Source organism: Eumetopias jubatus, unplaced genomic scaffold, assembly GCF_037043125.1.
Source record: "Eumetopias jubatus isolate StellerSeaLion01/CBP00866 unplaced genomic scaffold, mEumJub1_p1.0 scaffold_10, whole genome shotgun sequence".
NCBI classification, from domain to species: domain Eukaryota; kingdom Metazoa; phylum Chordata; class Mammalia; order Carnivora; family Otariidae; genus Eumetopias; species Eumetopias jubatus.
The window spans coordinates 26,100,723-26,118,498 of record NW_028274816.1 but is presented as its reverse complement, the minus strand read 5'-3'; the positions used below and the strand labels follow the sequence as shown (position 1 = coordinate 26,118,498).

Here is a 17,776-nt window from a genome sequence, read left to right as displayed (position 1 = left end):
AGCTAGGTTTAAGTGGCCTTTGGGACCATAGATGATCTTCGTTAGGGTTGTGGGAATGGACCCACAAAGTCAGCATCAGTTCTTTCTTTAATGTCATGCCTCATCAACTTGTAAAGGCCCAAACAAGGGATCTCTGGGTCACCTAAACTGAGGAGCACCCTCCCCTCAGAAGACAATCCGCCAGAAGTCCCTGCCTCAAATTTCTTTCCTAGATCACTTCATTTGCTAGAATGAAACGGAGAGAAAGCACAAAAAGACCAGTAAAGATAAAATTAATTTATTTGCCCTCACAACTCTGTGGGCCACACTGGGCCCCATAGTCCTATAAGCATGCCCTGTAGCAGTGGGCTGGGAGTCTAGTTCTCTGGAGTGGCCTACTCCCTTGTCTAGAGCTGCCTTAAGCTGGCTCCCTGCTGACCCCATCATCCTGCTCCCACATGCAAGAGGTGCTTAGGTCCACCTGCAATAAACCCAGGCTTGCCTCCAGCAATAAGGAGAGGGCCCTGTGGGTTGGCTGTAGCATGGATCCCTGTGGACCTGGGTGAGTGGGAGGGCAGGCGGGTTCAGTGCAGAGAGCCACTGTTCTGCTCTTCAAAGGCCATCTTGCCCAGGAGCTGGCTGTCCAACTCCACCCCACTCACAGGTAGCTGGAAGAAGTTCATTTCAGCTGCTAAGGCTGCCATGGCAGAAGGGTCCTGGCCAAACTGAGCTCGCAACATCATGTCCATTTTCTCCAGCCTCCTCTTGAGCCGCTTGGCTTCCCGCTCCCGGATGAGCCGGGCCTGCCTCTTCTCTGGGGTTTCATTGGCCCGCTTCAGCCTCATAGCCTCCCGATCCCGCTGCAGCCGACGTGCCCGCTGCTCATCTGTCTCCTGCATGCGCTGCAGGCGCTTGGCTTCACGGTCCCTCATGCGCCTTACTTCCCGCTCCTCTGGAGTCTCATTGTCCCGCCGACTTTTCTTGGCTGTGCGCTCTCGTTCCAGCCGCTGCAGCCGTACTTCCAATGGCTCGTTCTGTCGGCGTAGGGCCCACTTGCGAACACTGGGGGTCTGTGCTTCCAGTAGCTTACGGTAGGCAGCACAATTGTTGCACACAAGCAGAATTCCAGCAGGGTACACGGGAGGGCTAAAGGCAATGTCCTTCCCCTCAGCACTGGAGGGACCCTCACTATGGGCTGGGGGTAGGGATTCCATATTAAGTACTTCAGGGAGTTTCTCGCTGGAATACAAAAATTTGGGTGGTTAGTGTCTCCTTCTAGCAAGGCTCAGGTATCCAGCTCTGACTTACACTGGTCCTACCAGGCCAGTTGCTCCAAGTTCACTACCAGGGGTCAGATTTGAGTACTTGGGAGGTCTCTTTTACCTCCCCACCCCACACCTTTTCTGGGCTAGGGTACCTACCGAGTTTTAAAGCCCTCCTGGAGTTAGAGGCTGAGCCAACTGCCAGATATGCCCCACAGATGTGCAGTTTTCATTCCAGCTGGTTGATGGTGTTCCTAAGAGCTGTGCAGGGCAGTCCTACTGTAGAAATGGCAGTCCTTCTTGAGGTGGAGGCTGCCTTTAGGGCAGTCCACTGGCTTAACCCCTCCTGCCCTGGCTGACTCTGCATTGTACCCTAGACAAATTTAACTAGGACACAATTCACACAGTTCCAGTCTTCCTGGGACACAGTACAGACTGTGTCCTCACATCAGGGGCCTCTCAGCACCCTGTAACTTCTCCAAGCTTTATCATGAATGTTATTGGACTACCCCCCCATCTCTTTGTAGATGAAAATATTATTCTAATAGGGGAAAGAAATGAGAATTCATTTCCCTTTGGGGATATCTAATGGAACAGGTATATTTACTGGCTTCATTACTTGTATTTCCAAAGAGTCAGTTGCCTTTGCATTACCTATCTCTAGCCTTTCTTTTGATTTGGGAAAGCAGAGCCCACACCCAGTAATTTGTTCCCAGAACAAAACGGTTAGGTGACCAGCTAACCTGTTAAACGTGGCATGGCTGGTAAAACGGGCTCCACACACAGCACAGTTAGACCTCTGGTCCTCTGAGTGGATTAGGAGGTGACGACCCAATGACCCTGGGGAGCTCAGGGCCCGGCCACAGACAGGACACATGTAGCTCTTGGCGCTCACCACTGCTGCAGTGTGCTGTAAAACAGAGCCTTAATCTGTCAACTCATGCTACCTTTAAGATAATCTACACCCACTTAGAAGCTGCTTTCTGGGAAATGTCCCCTTTCCTTACTTAGTCTCAGAACAAGGGATTTGCAATTATATTCTCCCTGCTTAGCACCTGGAAAAGTAAGAGTCTCTTGTGTTAACAGGCCTTCAAAAGGGCCAGGCCATTCAGATTATTGTTCAGATTTCATTAGAGTTTTGACTATATTCTGGAACACGTGGCTGGCTTGGTGAAAACAGGGCTCCAGAGTCAGAGTCCTCTTCAAAATCTGCAAAGAATTCATGCTTGGAATAATTTCTATCTGTTGCCTCACACTGTGCAGGTACAGGTGCATATTAAGGGAGCAATGAAGGCCAAGTGTAGAAGGTGGTTAGGAAGACTGGTATCCAAAAGCATTTTGTCTTGCCTTTTCTTCAATCTTTTAAAAACAATCTTCTAAAGAGAGGCCTCCTTTCATGAACCAACTGTCTTGATGGTAAAACCCAGGCTGCCATGTGTGCTAATGCCTTTCTAATACAGATCACAAGGCACAGGTGCTCTGCAGCTGGATCAGGGGAAAAAAAGAGCACAAAAAGCTTGTGTTCTTCTGATCCCCTCATTCATACTTTTTCTAGTATTATAGAAACATTTATGTTAACTAATTTTTTCTTCTTTAAAACAAGGCCTCATTATTAACAGATGTTAGTTTCTATTTCACTATTTAAAACATGCATTGAGGCACCTGGGTGGCTCAGTGGGTTAAGGGCCTGACTCTTGATTTTGGCTCAGGTCATGATCTCAGGGTTGTGAGATCAAACCCCTCACCCTTTATTGGGCTCCATGCTGGGTGTGGAGGCTGCTTAGGATTCTCTCTCTCCCTCTGCCCCACCCCCCCTCAAATAAACAAACAAACAAATAAATACACATTAAGTAATTTGGAAAAAAATAATACTAAATTTTCATAGTATGTCTGTCTCGGAGTCCAGAACAGGTTTATCCAACATATCCACTTATTCTTTAAAACATTCTGGGGACTGGAGTCTTACTGGAAGCAACAACCCAAGGTTCCCCTGGGAGCTGGAGGCAAAGGCCAAACAAGCTGCTGGCACTCGTGTTCTGGAGCGCGTGGCTCCCCGCCCATACCTGGTACACATGAGCAATCAGCTGCTCCCGACTCCCACAGTCTAGCTGGCAGAGGGGACACTGGCAGAGTCCAAGTAAGGGGTCAGAATTCAAGTTTCCTGTGACCTGCAATTCAACAAGTAGGCAATTCATTAAGACTGTTTACCACTCTTTGCCCTGCCCCTACTTCTTTTAACAGGGCATCCTGTTCAAAGGAACACAACCTGATATCCCATGTTATTCTTAGGTTCCCATTATGGACTGAAGGGAAAAGTAATAGGGAAAGGGAATCACATTTGCTCCTATCTTCATTTTCTCCAAGGCTTCCTGCCCTGAGGACATACGGCTGTCCCAGGAGAGCCGATCTCTTTTTTCCCCCCCAACAGTAAACTCTGCAGAGAGGATTAGCTTCCCTCCTGCTGTGCTTCTTGCAGCAATCCTCAGGAAACAATTTAGAGAGAAGATGGCACCTCAGGTAACACTTGGACTTATATTTGCAAGCATATTCAAGAGTACACTTCAGGAAGTCGGCTGATAGTCTTGCAAAAGTGGATATTCTGCCTGGAAAGAAGTGGGGAAGCTGTACCTGGGTTAGTGATATGTGGATGGACAGGAAAGCTGGTGTGATGAGAGTTGTGTGTGAGGTTTGGGTAAATGGAGCTGTGAAGGAAGAAAGGCTTCACATGAAGGCCCAGGAGACCACCAGAGGCAAGACGGTTAGTTACTGTGGATCAGGCACATCAGGGCCGAGTAGGAAGGGGGGGCCCCCAGACTCGGGAGCTGTTGTCACTTGCCTCATGCTCTGCCACTTCATTCCCACCAACAGGCTGTTCCGTATTTTCTAACTCTTTTTCCACTTTGACCACCCCTCCATCTTCCTCTGATGTATGGGAAGAGACTTCATCTTGTGTGGTCTCCTCTTCATCACCCTCACTGTCACCTGGAACATACACATTGGTCACTTGTTCTGATTTTTGCATGAATACACCTTGAGTTGCTTTCCACCTTAGAGTTTGTAGCTATAATGGAAAACATTTTCAGATCTTCCATAAGAGTTTGTATCGAGGTACAGCTGGCATAGTTGGGTACTAATCATGTTGGTGGAAGAGGTATAGCTATTGTTTATGATGCCATTGACACTAAAGAGAAAATCTGAGGCAAAACTGCATAGACAATAGTTATTGGGCCCTGTACATTATCATAAAAATGATTCTTCTTACACGTGATCCCCAAATGTCTCATACTTGAAATCACACCTCCCACGCACCTCACACCATGCTCATTCCCACAACACAGCACCTCTGACTTACCCACAGGTCTCACTGATTTTATTACTTACTTTTCTCCATAACCCCCCTGCACAGTTTTTCCAATGGTGTCGCATGTACTATTCTGAGTCCCACTAATCTCTTCTCTCCCAACAAACCCTAAGGCACACTCAGAGAAAAACCAACAAGTTTTTTCTTCCTCTTACCAAGAAAGGAGGCAGTACTAAATTAGTTAAAAATGATGTCACCTTATAGGGAAAGGTTTGTCCAGTCCAATGGAAAGAAGAGCACAGCAACCAACTTTAGGCTGTTTGCTGCACAGCCTGATCAGGCTGTCCCTACCCCGCTAGTAACTTAGGGTTCTTCGGCTAAATAAATCCGCTGCTTCTCTGGATTATCTGACAGATAACTGACTGCATTGAGTGAAGGGAACAGGCCATTCTTTAGGATGGAATATAATTTCTTGTGACTAAAGGAAAAATTGAGTTTGTTTTCATGTAGTGGATAGGATGTGGCGTGGGGGGGGGATCTGCTTGTGGCTGGGGGATCTGCAAGGTTTTTGTGGGCTGTTTTCCCCTATTACTTATAAAATAGGGGGGGAAAGATTTTTTAAAAACCACGATAAAAAAGGGAATTTGTTCTGAAAGGGAAAAAAAGAAGGGCTAGTACCTTGAAGACCTTAAGAGGAAGCCAAGCTTAGGGAAGCTGGGAGATCCCAGGCCCATGCCAACCACACTGAGATCCTGGTTTCCTGGGCCTGACTGTGAGCAAGAGAAATACAAGGTAGACTTTCACCTGTGAGACTCAGCTGTCCTAGCTACCGGTGCCTCTCTTCTCTCTCTTATCCCTATCCCTTGTGTAATTTTGAAATCCACCAGTATCTGGGCAAAACTGATTACATTCCTTTTCTTCAGAAGAAAATCTAACCAAATCTTCTACTAGTAGTTACATGTGTCTCTATTAGATATTCTACTTGTTTGGTGGATTGGATTTGGGCCCTGGAAGGATCTATGGTATGTATGCCTTATTCCCTAACCCAAAGCTTTCATCTGAATTCATCTCAATAATGAAGGATTGGAACAGATTAAATCATACACTATTTTCTCACCAGCTTATGGAATATTGGTAAACTTAGTCTAAGACAACATTGCATCAAACACATTACACGACTGATCAAAAACCCAAACACATCTTCTACTAAAACGATTTTTAAAAAATACGTATGCCATCTAGAGGGATGATGCAGCTTTTCCAGAATGGAAACCTTCTAGACTTTATAGATGTTGCCATTCCTATCCTGTTACTCAAACTGGTGGCTCCCGCAGGTTTTCTAGAAATCTTTGGGTTAACTTTTCTGTACCTGAGCAATTAGATGCTAAATTATTATTGGGTTTTTTTGTTGCTAAATTATTAGTTTGAGTGGAAACTGTAGTTCCTAGAAGGCTGCTGAACTCTTTCCCTCTTTGTTATTCTTCAACCCCAAATGTGGAGAAAAATAAAAAATGTCACTCTGAATTGACAGTAATACCAACCAATATCAGATGGATGTGATTAGTAAAGTAAGGAAATCATCCTAGGAAATAACACATCTCAAAATGTATTTGTTCAGACAGGTCATGGAACAGATGATCCACGAGGCTCAGCTAGTTACCAGCCACTGTCTTTTCCATCTCTTTCCAGGGATTTACTTAGGACTTGGTGTGGGAAGACCTTGACTTTAGCATTTTATTCTTTTTTTTTTTTAATTCCATTAAAAAAAAATTTTTTTTTAAGTAATCTCTACACCCACTGTGGGGCTCAAACTCACGACTCCAAGATCAAGAGTCGCCTGCTCTTATCAACTGAGCCAGCCAGGTACTCTGACTTTGACTTTAGCATTTTAGGTGAGGCATAATCTCATTAGTAAGGAAATCCTCTTATATAACATTAAAACTGGGTCCTCAAGCAAAAATTTCATTAATGCCACTCTTATTATATTTTGTTAATTATGAGTAAACAGATTCTAGGAGACAGAGATTCTTTTCTTTTCATTTGACCTAACCCAGGGACAGGTTGAGTACTAATTATCCCTATGCCCCTGTCTATCACAGTTATCACAAACCTATCTGTGCATGGTACTGCACCAAGTACTGCAGTCCATGAGTTAAAAAAAAAACATAATGCCAAACCTGTCCTCTCTCTGGATAAGCATATGCTCATACACCTTAGAACACCTTTGGGAACACAGGATCCACAAATCTCCTTCTTCATGTCTTCCTCCCAACCCCCATGCACAATCCCCAGAGCACACACACTCTGATAATTCTTCTCCCATTGCCCTGAGTCATTACCAGAAGGTGCAGAACTCACTGCTACTGGAGTCCTGATCTCTTAGTTGTTGGATAGCTTGTCGCTGACTGCCAAGGTCTCCAGGAAAATCAGTTTTCATCATCGCCTGGCGGGCTTGCTCTTCTAGCCCAGCAAATACTTGATCCCCTGGTGGTCACAAGGAAAAATAGTCAGGCCACCAGCTGGGCAGCATATATCCCCAGGGAAGCTGGTTGGAAAGTCAGACCATTCAAAGGTAGGAGACAGGCAGGTACCCCATGGTGGGGTCATCCATCTCTAAGTCAGCTTGCTGCCTCCTGGAATTTCTGGGCGTGGCTACTCTTCCTGGGCAGTAAGCCAGATGCTCTAGAAAGCATCACTTGCTTAAATCCTCCTAATCTTGACTCCTTTCAAAAGGTAATCAATTGCTACTTTACAAATTTAACTTCAGAATCTCAACTCCATTTATAACCAACCTTCCATCAGGATGGGCGAGAGAGGCAGAAGAGGCAAAGTGATAGGATGATAAAGACAGGGCAACAAATCTGGGCACAATCTCTGATTCTTAGTGTACTAACATTATGGCCCTGACTTAGTGTCTATCTCTTACTATAAACAAGTGCTTCAAATAATCCTTCCAAAAAACAATCTCTCTAATCTCATCTTTCAGCCACCCTCCTTCCAAGACATGCTCTGGAAGTTCCTCCTTGACTCTACTTCTATGTCTATCAGAATTAACCACAAGCAAATCAACAACTGGTTGAATAACAGATTAAAAGAACAGATAATATATGAACTCATTTTTGCTAAGGAACAAGCTTCCTGAAAGACCCCAACTAATTTGCAACAAATAATATTTAATCTAGTTTCCTTGGTCAATGTAGTCTGTTTTCTTTTTTCTTTTCTTTTCTTGTATGGAGTATCCAAAAGCCCTGAACCTGTCCTTGATTATGCATTTACTTTCTATGAACTCTGCCTAGGATCTGTGTGGTTACTGAAGAGTTAACATTTAAGTGCTCTTTTATTTCCAAGAGGCCAGGCATAAGGAGAAAAGAGAATTGGGTTTCTCGAGGTTTCCATTATCTCAGTGAGAGTGGAAACTACAGTCCCCATTCTCCAGCCACCAAGAGAGAATAATAAAAAGCCCTAGTGAAATGTCTGACAATAGGCCAGGTGCTTTCTTACTGGAGAGAAAGAAAAGTAAACAGGCTCAGGTTCCAAGACAGGATACAATGAGGTAGGAGAAATGGTCAGTTAACCTGTGCTATCAGTCCTTTGGCAATGAAAGAACTGATATGAAGTAGGCTTTGTGTAATTCACTTAGGCATTTGTTCAGCAAAAATTCAGTGAGCATCCATATGCTAAGTGTTAAACACTAATAATTACTATTTGGCATGTCCTAGTTTCAGGCTCTATGTTAAGTGCTTTTAGTTTCTATCTTAATTCTCTGCAAAACTCTATGTGGTAGGTATTCCTACCCCAATTTTACTTAAGAGAAAACTAAGGTTTATAGGAGAGCAAGGTATTTGAGCCCAGGTCTGCACAGCTCTAATATCCGTATTTTAAACTGCTTTCAAGCAGAGCTGTAAGCAGGTTAGATGGTTCACCAGAGTGGTTTTGCTGAAAACAAACGCTTGTCTCTGTGTGAGAAGAATGGCTCTGATCCTAGCAATAATGTTACCTTCGTACCATAAGAAACTGATGCTACATCTCAAATACCAAAATAATGTTCTCAGGGCCAGTAAATGACAAAGGGACCCAACATTTTGATGGTTCTGATACCCTGTGGTGAGTCACCATGCCGGGCCTGGACTGACTAACACTGGGGCTACTCTGATCAATACTGTGAGTGGGAGTAGAGGTGGTGAGGGTTCAAGTGAACTGCTAGCCACACAAGCCCTCAAGTAAAAGAACAATAAGCTGCTTTAAGTCCATTTTCAAAATATCACAATCACAAACTGGATATAAATTACTGCCAGGGAAAGCAAACAGGGAATTCTGTTATAGCACCTCCTCATCCTTTCTGCAGAAGGAAAATACTTCTCTTCATGGTGGTTGCACTGTAACCACAAGACCATGGCCAACTGGACTAGTATTGAATTCTTCCAGGTAGATGCATGCTTTTGGACCTGGAAATCATGGGCAGAAATGGCACTAAGGGACACATTATATTCCAGCAGATAATTATCAAGGGGCAGATCATTCTCATCAGTGACACTTCTCATCTCTAAAGAAACCTACTCAGAAGCAAAGTAGGTTTATAACCTATGAAGAATACTTTTTTTCCCTTAATAGGCGAATACCACTGGATTAGGAGAAGGGCATCTAAAAGGATAAGTACCTTTCAAGATCAACTAGTAATTCAGTTTAGACCCACCAACTTGAGCTCAACATTTTTGTCTATTGATATTGTCTAAATATTTAGGCCTTCACAGGACAGAGAAGAGTATATCCCATATGACATCCCTATCTAGGACTTTTGCTGGCAATCTCAGGATAGCTGAAATAAATTAATTGTTACTCCTTTTTGGCAGTTTGGAAAGAAAAGCTGTGCTCTTATATTTGGTTCTATTCCCGACTTGGGAAAAAGGCTAAGGGAAACTTTATTTCTCAGGGCTATTCCTATCTTAAACATCAATATAAAGTAAAATATATAAAAACCATTAAAAAAGTGATTTTGGCATATCTCATAGAAGATACATGAATGATCTTTCAGTAGTCACTATTTATCTAAGCTCTAAATCCCACTGTTCAGAATTATCCTTTCACAAAAAGACAGTGATACCTTTTACTATGATACTAAAAATAGTGATACCTTTTACATACCTAAAAGAATGTCATAGTAACTCAAGTCAAATGTGATCCATAGAGATACTGGTGCTTAAGAAGTGTTATATAATTGCCTGCTTTTATAATGTAGAATTATTATTTCCTTCTATCTTGAGACTATTGGAGGTTAAAAAAAACTTCAGGTCTCTAGATATTAATGTAGGGCAACCATCTTATTTAATTGAACATGGTATTTATTTGTCTATTAATAGTTGAGAACAAGTCATCTAAGCTCTACAGTAAAAAGCAAGCTGCCACCTCTTTATTTTTTTGGTATGAAATCAAGATACTGTTTGATTTGGCTAAGGTTTTTCAGACCAGACAAGAACAAGGCCATCCAAGCAAGTTTGGAGAACAGATGAGAAGCCTGGGATGAAAGTTACTAGAAAGGCAAAGATTTTACAATTTTCTGTATTGAGTCCTTGATGCAATTAAATAAATGCAATTTCTGGCTGACTGAAATTAAGTAAAGCAAAGCAGCTGAAAAAAATTCTAAGAGAGCAGATGTCAAATTCAGAAAAAAATGAGCTAATCTTGGGAATGAGGAGCTTAGGATTCCATTCCAGGTAACAGTCTCTGTAATCCAAGGTGCTACCACATGCTGGGAACACAGCCATATACCTCACAAGGATGCTGACAGAACGAACAAGGGCAAAACAAATTGTGCTTTTTGGAAGAAAAGGGACTTTAAAGGCTTTTTTTCCTACTTCTCTGTAAAAGCCGAGAAGCTTTTATTGAAGTTCAAAGTTTTTATTGTTTGTACTTTGCAATCTGAAAACAAGTGTCTTTAAGAAAAAGTTTTTCTTAAAAAAAAAAAGTTTTCCTTTTCTTAGTGGTTTGCTTGGCATAAACACACCAAATCAGAGTTACAAGGGACTATTTTCAACCTCCCTAGAAACGGCTGACAGAAACTTCTACTCATTAGGAGATGAGATGAGGAAGGTCTAACAGCCCATCCACAGTTTCTCTGAGACTAAAAATTCTGGGCTTTTATTCAGAAAGCTCTGTGTCAAATCTGTTAATGAACTGAGCAAACTACACGAGTAAGCCTGGATGTTGCTGGGGAAAGGAAAGATCATGACGGTAATTTAGAGACAGTCCTGAGGAAAGCCAAGTAACTGCCAGTGCAGCCTGCCCATTGGCTTCTAAAGTGGATCTGACAAATGCTGTCAGGCCACAGCAGTGGGATTCTTAATACATTCTTTTAGGCGGGCTTGGAGCTTCATGCCACACGATCTTCTTCCCAGAAGGCAGATGTAATGGAGCTCAGCCATTACTCTACTCAGTGCCGACTGGCTTTAACATTTCAACAAAGCGTGTACAGACATTCCTGCCTCCCAGACCTTGAGTCCATTCCATTTACTTTAAATAGATGAGCAGCATTAAATTCAATACATTTGATTGGTTCCATTTCACTGCAAGGGAATAGGAGGCTCAAGTGGCCAGAAGACTGAAATGACCTATTCCTACTTGCCATTATTGTCATGGGCAATGAGAAGATGCCCTTTTGAAAAAGGTAGGATCGGCTTCAGTCCCCTAATAGTCAATAAGCAGAAATTCCTGAGACACCAGCAAATCTCAGTGTCTTTTCTTCTTTAGTCAGGCTTGGTCTATTACCTGAGAAGCCTCCACGGTTCCCTACCCAAATGCATCACTGAACACAGCCCCTCCCTGGGTCTGCTTTTTAGTGGCAGCATAACATTTTTGTTCACAGCCCTCTTAATGGTCCCCACCACAGAGCCTGCACAGTCCCACGCACTCTACCACAATACACTTCATTCGCTCTGGAAACTGTATTTCTGCCACTGTGGATGTGTGATACTCTCTCCGTAGCCTGTTTGTCCATCTGTTTTCTGACCCAATACCAGCTCATCCTGCATTCAGCTATGGTGGGAAGAGATTCAGCGGACAAATATAAGCTCCATGGACACAGGCACAGACCATACAAGCCTTCACTGGCTTCCCCTGGCCTTATCACAGTCATGCCATCATCTAGGCAGCTACTCTCCTTAAATCTAACCAAGACTTTTTGGACACATGGCTTTTATAAGTAAATGCCCAACTCCTATGACTGCCTTATTTGTGAACCCGTCATCTCTACTAAGAGTACCTTTCCTGCCCTGCCTTCTTGGGGTCACATCTGTGTCTTTTATTAATACTAATTTTCAACCAGAGAGGAGACTATCCTCCTAAACCTCTGGGTTGGATTACTTAGGCTAGAGATATCTCTCTTGACAATCCTCACATTCAGGCCCACGACATTTCACTTTCTAGCAGCAATTTCTAAGCCCTTCCTAAGCTACTCATTCACCTTTATATTGAACAGACTTTCACATCCACCTATTCCAGAATATACTCCTGGAAGCATCATACTTGTTCTCTTATAAAACCTTTCCAAGACTTAAATTGAAGAATTAATTGTGGAGGTTTGCCACCCTAATCCCATTAACCTATACAATGTTAAAGTCCTCCCAATTCCTCTGTTCCTACTGTTTCCTCTCTCACTCTTGAAATTACCCAATAAGTTAAGGTACATAGTACCTGGCATCCAGTGTGTTTTTAATAAATTTTAATCCTCTTATCTTAAACTCCTTGACTAATCTATTCTCTCATATATAGAGTTCTTTCCTCAAGAAAAAAACCTGTCATAATTATACCACTGAATTCTCTTCAGATGTTGCTGTACCTTATTTAGTCAGTCCTCCATAATAAAAGGGTGCTATTTGGCTCTCTTTTAAAACTTTTGGGTGAGGACACTTATCTGCCCAGATCACAGGAAACTGGTTAATTCCATCAAATCTGCATAGACATATTAATGTTAATTTAAAGAGGCACTTTTGAACATCCTCTATAAGCAGTGCTAGAAGTAGAGAGGAATAGCAGGAAATATAAATGGGACATAATCTCTACCCTCTAGAATTTTACCATCTAATTGATAAAATAAAACATACATATAGAACTGCCGAGAAACAATGCAAGGCAGTAATGCCTACCTGGTTTTCCTGTTACTAGTCTTTCTCTCATGTGATCCACCCCACACACTGCTTCATAGTCCTAAAACACTGCATTCTAAATGTCACTCCACTTGCTCTGCTTGAAAACCTTCAGTACCTCCTTATAGTCCACAGTATAAACTTGGACTGGCCTTCAGGCCTCTATGATATAAACATCTCCAACCTCATTTTGTGTCCTATGACATCTGGATAAATAAAACTGCTGCTTCATACAAAGTCTCCTTATCCCCTGAACATGTGCATTCCTTCTTTTTTAAAAAGATTTTATGTATTATTTATTTATTTATTATTTATTTATTTATTTTAGAGCAAGACAGAGAGAGACAGAGAACGCATATCCAAGTGGAGGGAGGGGCAGAGGGAGAGAGAGAGCATTCCAAGCATACTCCATGCTGAGCATGAAGCCCAATGCAGGGCTCCCTCTCACGACCCTGAGATCATAACCTAAGCCAAAAATTAAGAGTAAGACACTCAACTGAGCCACCCAGGAGCCCCTGTGCATTCCTTCTTGTATCTTTGTTCAGATCATTTCCCCATCTGATTTTACCTCTTCCTTCTTCCTTTTTAAAAAATCTACTTCCTACCTTCTAAGGCCCAGTTCAAGTTCACAGTCTAGGGCCTCTTCCATGAAGCATTCCCTGCTTCCTCAGTCCATGGAAGTCTCTCCCTCCTCTTAACTTCTGTAGTACACACAGTCTGCAGCACCCCTATATGGCACTCAGCATATACTATTTTGTGTTTTTAGATATTATTTTATGTATCTGTGGCTACATGACAGCCTTATATATCCTTACATTGCTTTATAGCCCTGGCATCTAGCACAGGCTTTGTACAGATATCCTATAAATGTTTGTTAATGTGAATACTCAGGATGAATCAAGTTCACCTACTAAAACAGGTTTCTAACACCTCCTCCAGCAACCAGACGTACTTTAAACCCGTCCTGTTCAATCTCTTTAACCCTTTTTTCCTTCACAAACTAGTGTGAGCCTTTCACTTAAATTGAGATTACTCTTTCATTTCAACCCTCAATGTTCCCACATTCCAGAAGACAAAACCCAGTACTCACAGTGAACTTTATTCGGATTTGTCTGTTTCCGACGGGACATGTTTCCCTGATCCAAGAGCTCTGGCCTTTCCCAGTTTCACAACTGGATATATTACTACCTCCTTGCGGGATGCTGACCTACAATAAAAAGGATATTGTGAGCACATGTCATTTTTCCCAGAAATTGGACAAAATTAAAAACGACTTTAAAAAATAGTTATTGAGCATATAAAACTCACCAGTTATAAATAATTGAATTTTTAAAAAGAAAGAAATGAATAGATCTCTAGCACAACATCAAGATCCCAAGAAGTTTAAGAGGGGACTCCTTCAAAGGATTCCATTAGAGAATTCCACTCTAAATCTATCTGCGGAATCCAGAATACTGTTAAGTGATCATGATCCAGGTCACAGGATAGAAAAGGAAGCAAAAAACTTAGGCAAACAGCTTTAGAAGCACAGCAGGCTCAAAGAGATAACCCCCGTGAATGCAAAAGGAAGCAAAAGGAAGCAAAAGAGGGTGGCAGCTCACATGTTACACGCCCACTGGAAGTCAAGCCTTGCAATCTGCACAAATGGGAGCCTCCAGATGATTTTTCTGAAAAGTTATCTTGTCTGGAGGTGACAAAGCATCACATTCCTGTGAGACAGGAAACGTCTCAAAACTTTTAGGCATCTATATAAATGAGATCCACATGGAAAATAGAGCCTCTATCTAGTAGGGTTGGCACAGTGCTGGGCACTGTGGATGACAGGGCACTAAATCCAATCAGGCTTCCAATGTTGAAGATGAGCTCTCACCAGAAGGGCCAGATGCCATCCACACTGTTGAGTACTAATTCAACACCCCAGTGTGGAACATCAATCTGGCCCTGTTCACATGCTCTGGAGTGCTGGTCAAAGTTAATAACTTTAGTGCCTCCTTTCAATCCAGCCTCTATGTAGCAAAGAGATCAGTGGGAAGAACAAAGAGAAAAGCTCCCCAGATGAGAAGTGCTACAGAGACCTGCATCTGCTTCCCTGAAATTTGAGGGAACAGATACTTAAGCTTGGAGGTTCCTGGTTAGTTTATAAGACTTTCCCAGCAGTAAGTGTTGTTAGAGAGTCTGAAATGGATTAGTAGTAAAAACCGTGAAATTTTCTATGAAAGGCACAGTGAATAAACAAGACAAATTAAAAAGATTCTCTTTCCTACCAAAGACAAGAATATGGACCTAGTCACCCTCTAAGTTTTCTTTCAGTTCCTGCCTTTTCAAATTGTACTTACACTGAATAAGCACGTAGTTTAATGACTTAAGAGGCCTTATGAGAGGCTACTGCTAACTATACTTTGCACTCCAGTTAGTGAAGACTCATCTCCTGTTATGCCAACTAACTCCTCGATGTAGCTAGAAAGGACCTCAGACCTGTAATCAGATCCTGCCTCCCCTTACCAAAAGAAGAAAGAAACCGCAAATGGCAAAGACAGGCCTCCACAGGAAGTGGCAAAGGAAGCAGCTTTCAGGCAGTCTTCTATCATATCTGCATATCAAACACAGTTCTTTTTCAGACCGTTAATTAAAAAATAACAACAACAACAAAATAACAACAAAAAAGCCCAACTCCAAATGTATACAGTAAAAATTAATGCTAACTAGTTAGAGGGCAGTATGCTGAGTGCTAATGGTATGTATTCTCTGTTCTAGGTTTTGTTTGCATAGGTCATTTCTTTCTAATCAAGTAGTTACTTTATTAGTGGAAGCAGTGAAGGAATATTCATTTTGGGTCTTTTCCTATAACTGTGGAATCACAACGTAGAAAGTTGAATGAAATGCAGGTTGTCTATCATTTTTTTCTAAAATTTGCAGAGCTACACCTCTCTATTATACAAGGGGAAAAATGAAATATTAACTAATCTTTAAATTTTCTCATCAAGGGCACCTGGGTGGCTCAGATGGTTAAGCGTCTGCCTTCGGCTCAGGTCATGATCCCAGGGTCCTGGGATCGAGTCCCGCATCGGGCTCCCTGCTAGGCGGGGAGCCTGCTTCTCCCTCTGCCTCTGCCTCTCTCTCTCTGACTTTCATGAATAAATAAATAAAACATTAAAAAAAAAATAAATTTTCTCATCAAGATCAGAAACTGAAACTAAGATAAAAATAATGAAGATCCTTCTGAATGAAGATCAAATAACTTGATATAGGCTCAGTTCAGATCATCTTGGTGAGACAACAGTTCAATACTAAAGCTACAAGTCAGAAACACAGATGAGCGAGCATCTGCATATTTAAATAAGCAGTGCCCACAGCTTCTCACAATCCTCCTAGTGGCCGAATGGGGAACTGACCAGATGGTACCCAATGGGACTTCACACCTGAGGGATTAAGGGAAAAAAACAAGCAAACATCCTTTCCTCCCTCAAAAAAGAAAGCCTGTGGAGTTGTGCACTCTAAAAAATAAGTAAGAAATAGATACATACATAAACGGCAATGTAAGTGCATTCTTGACTACACAGCAAGATCTGAGGTTAGACAACAGTTTTATAGGCAGTAAAAGCTAAAATTCATAGACACATTGCCCTAAAGATCACTCATTCAGTTTTACTTTTAACACGGCCTCAGTTCCCAAGCCCGAATCTAAAACCAACACAAAAATGTAAATGCAAAGCCGCCTGAACATCACCATCTGGAAGAGAAAACGGGACAGGAAGAAAGGTAAACGGAGATTCAGGTTTACAAGGGATGTTCTGTGTAAAAAGGAAGGAAGTTTTGTCTTTAGAACGAGGTTAAGAGTCCTTTGGAGGGGGACCAACATCTCCCCTTAACATTGTCCCTGCTCTCCCACAGGTGTTAGGTTGCAGCTTCCAGGACACACCACAGACTTAAGCATGAAAAAAAAAACAAACAGGTGAAATCCAATCTTTAAAAAAAGAGGGTGCACTCCCACCTCCAGCTCTGGTGCAGTTCCCACGGAGCAAAGTAAACTCGCCTGAATCCCAGTGATTTGTATCTGCCAAAAAGGAGAGGACAAGAAAGCTGGTCACGTAGCTGTCTCACTGACCCTGTTCCCACTTTCTTTGGTCTGGAGCATGTGTACAATCAGCCGAGATGGTCCCTTTGGCTTCTTCAAGCATGAGCACAGGTAGATTCCTAGGAATTATCAACAAAAGCCAGAGGTCTTCCGAGGCGGCTCAGAGAAACCCTCAGACGATACAGTCTTCTCAGAAATCTAAATTTAGAAGCCGTTCTGCGAGACCGCGTCGCGGGACTGACACCCGGGTCTGCACTCCCACGCCCATCCTCCCCCTCCTCCAGCTCCACCCCAGCCTGTCAGACGCCGGGGCCGCCCCGGCTGTGCCCGGCCCTGCCCGACCTGGGCCCACGGCGGGAGGGCGGCGGCGCGGACGCCCCTCCCGCGCCAGAGACCGCCAGAGGGACTGAAAGAGGAACGGCCGGTGCGGAGCCAGCTGGGTCCGGCCTCGTCTCGGGAACCCGGTGCTGGGGGAACGTCGGCGCCTGGGCTGCCCCCGCCCCCCCCCCGGCCAGAGCGAGCCGGAGCCCCCTCCCCAGACATAGACAGACAAAAGGACCGACAGCCGGCGAACAAGGGGGAGGGCGAGGAGCCCCGGCATCCTCAGCCTAGCCCCGGAGGGAAGGAGACGGGGGTCTTTTTACCCGGCGCCTCGGCGCTCCGCGGCGCTCCGCGTCCCTGGGCCCCGCCTCCGGACAGACGGACCGCCGGACAATGGGCCCCGGGCCGCAGCTCGGGCCGGCCGGGCCGGGGCTCTCCGGGACTGGGCCCGGCAGGCGGAGGGCGGCTTCGAGCCAAGCCGGTGGCGGGGAGCCGAGGGGCGGCGCTGCAGACGGACAAAGCCAACGGCAGACAGACAGACGGAGGGGGAAAAGATGGCGACGCGGACGGCGGGAGCGCGCTGCTCGCGCACCCGCAGCGAGTGGGGCGCGTGCACGAGCCTCTCCTCTCCCCCTCCCCCTTCTCCAGCCTGGTCCCCCTCCCGGCTCCCCAGGCGCGCGCCCGGCGGCGTGGGCGGAGC

The 17,776-nt window shown here is 43.9% G+C and overlaps 1 protein-coding gene across 5 annotated transcripts; it reads right to left on the bottom strand.

Annotated features, from left to right (window-relative positions):
• Positions 1 to 261: 261 nt before the first annotated feature.
• On the bottom strand, positions 262 to 17,716 carry ZNF821 (zinc finger protein 821). 5 transcript variants are annotated; one of them, XM_028095747.2, is made up of 9 exons: positions 17,400 to 17,715; positions 16,672 to 16,734; positions 15,183 to 15,270; positions 13,771 to 13,887; positions 6,901 to 7,026; positions 4,078 to 4,223; positions 3,305 to 3,409; positions 1,985 to 2,151; positions 262 to 1,218 (listed from the first exon to the last, which is right to left on the bottom strand). In XM_028095747.2, the coding sequence occupies exons 4-9, from the start codon at positions 13,808 to 13,810 to the stop codon at positions 564 to 566; spliced, it is 1,239 nt and encodes a 412-aa protein (XP_027951548.1). In that variant the 5' UTR covers positions 13,811 to 13,887; positions 15,183 to 15,270; positions 16,672 to 16,734; positions 17,400 to 17,715; the 3' UTR covers positions 262 to 563. The 5 variants fall into 5 exon arrangements, with proteins under 5 accessions (XP_027951548.1, XP_027951541.1, XP_087883594.1 ...); XM_028095740.2 differs by lacking the exon at positions 15,183 to 15,270; XM_088027468.1 differs by lacking the exons at positions 6,901 to 7,026; positions 15,183 to 15,270 and having other exon boundaries at positions 17,400 to 17,716.
• Between the last annotated feature and the right edge of the window lie 60 nt (positions 17,717 to 17,776).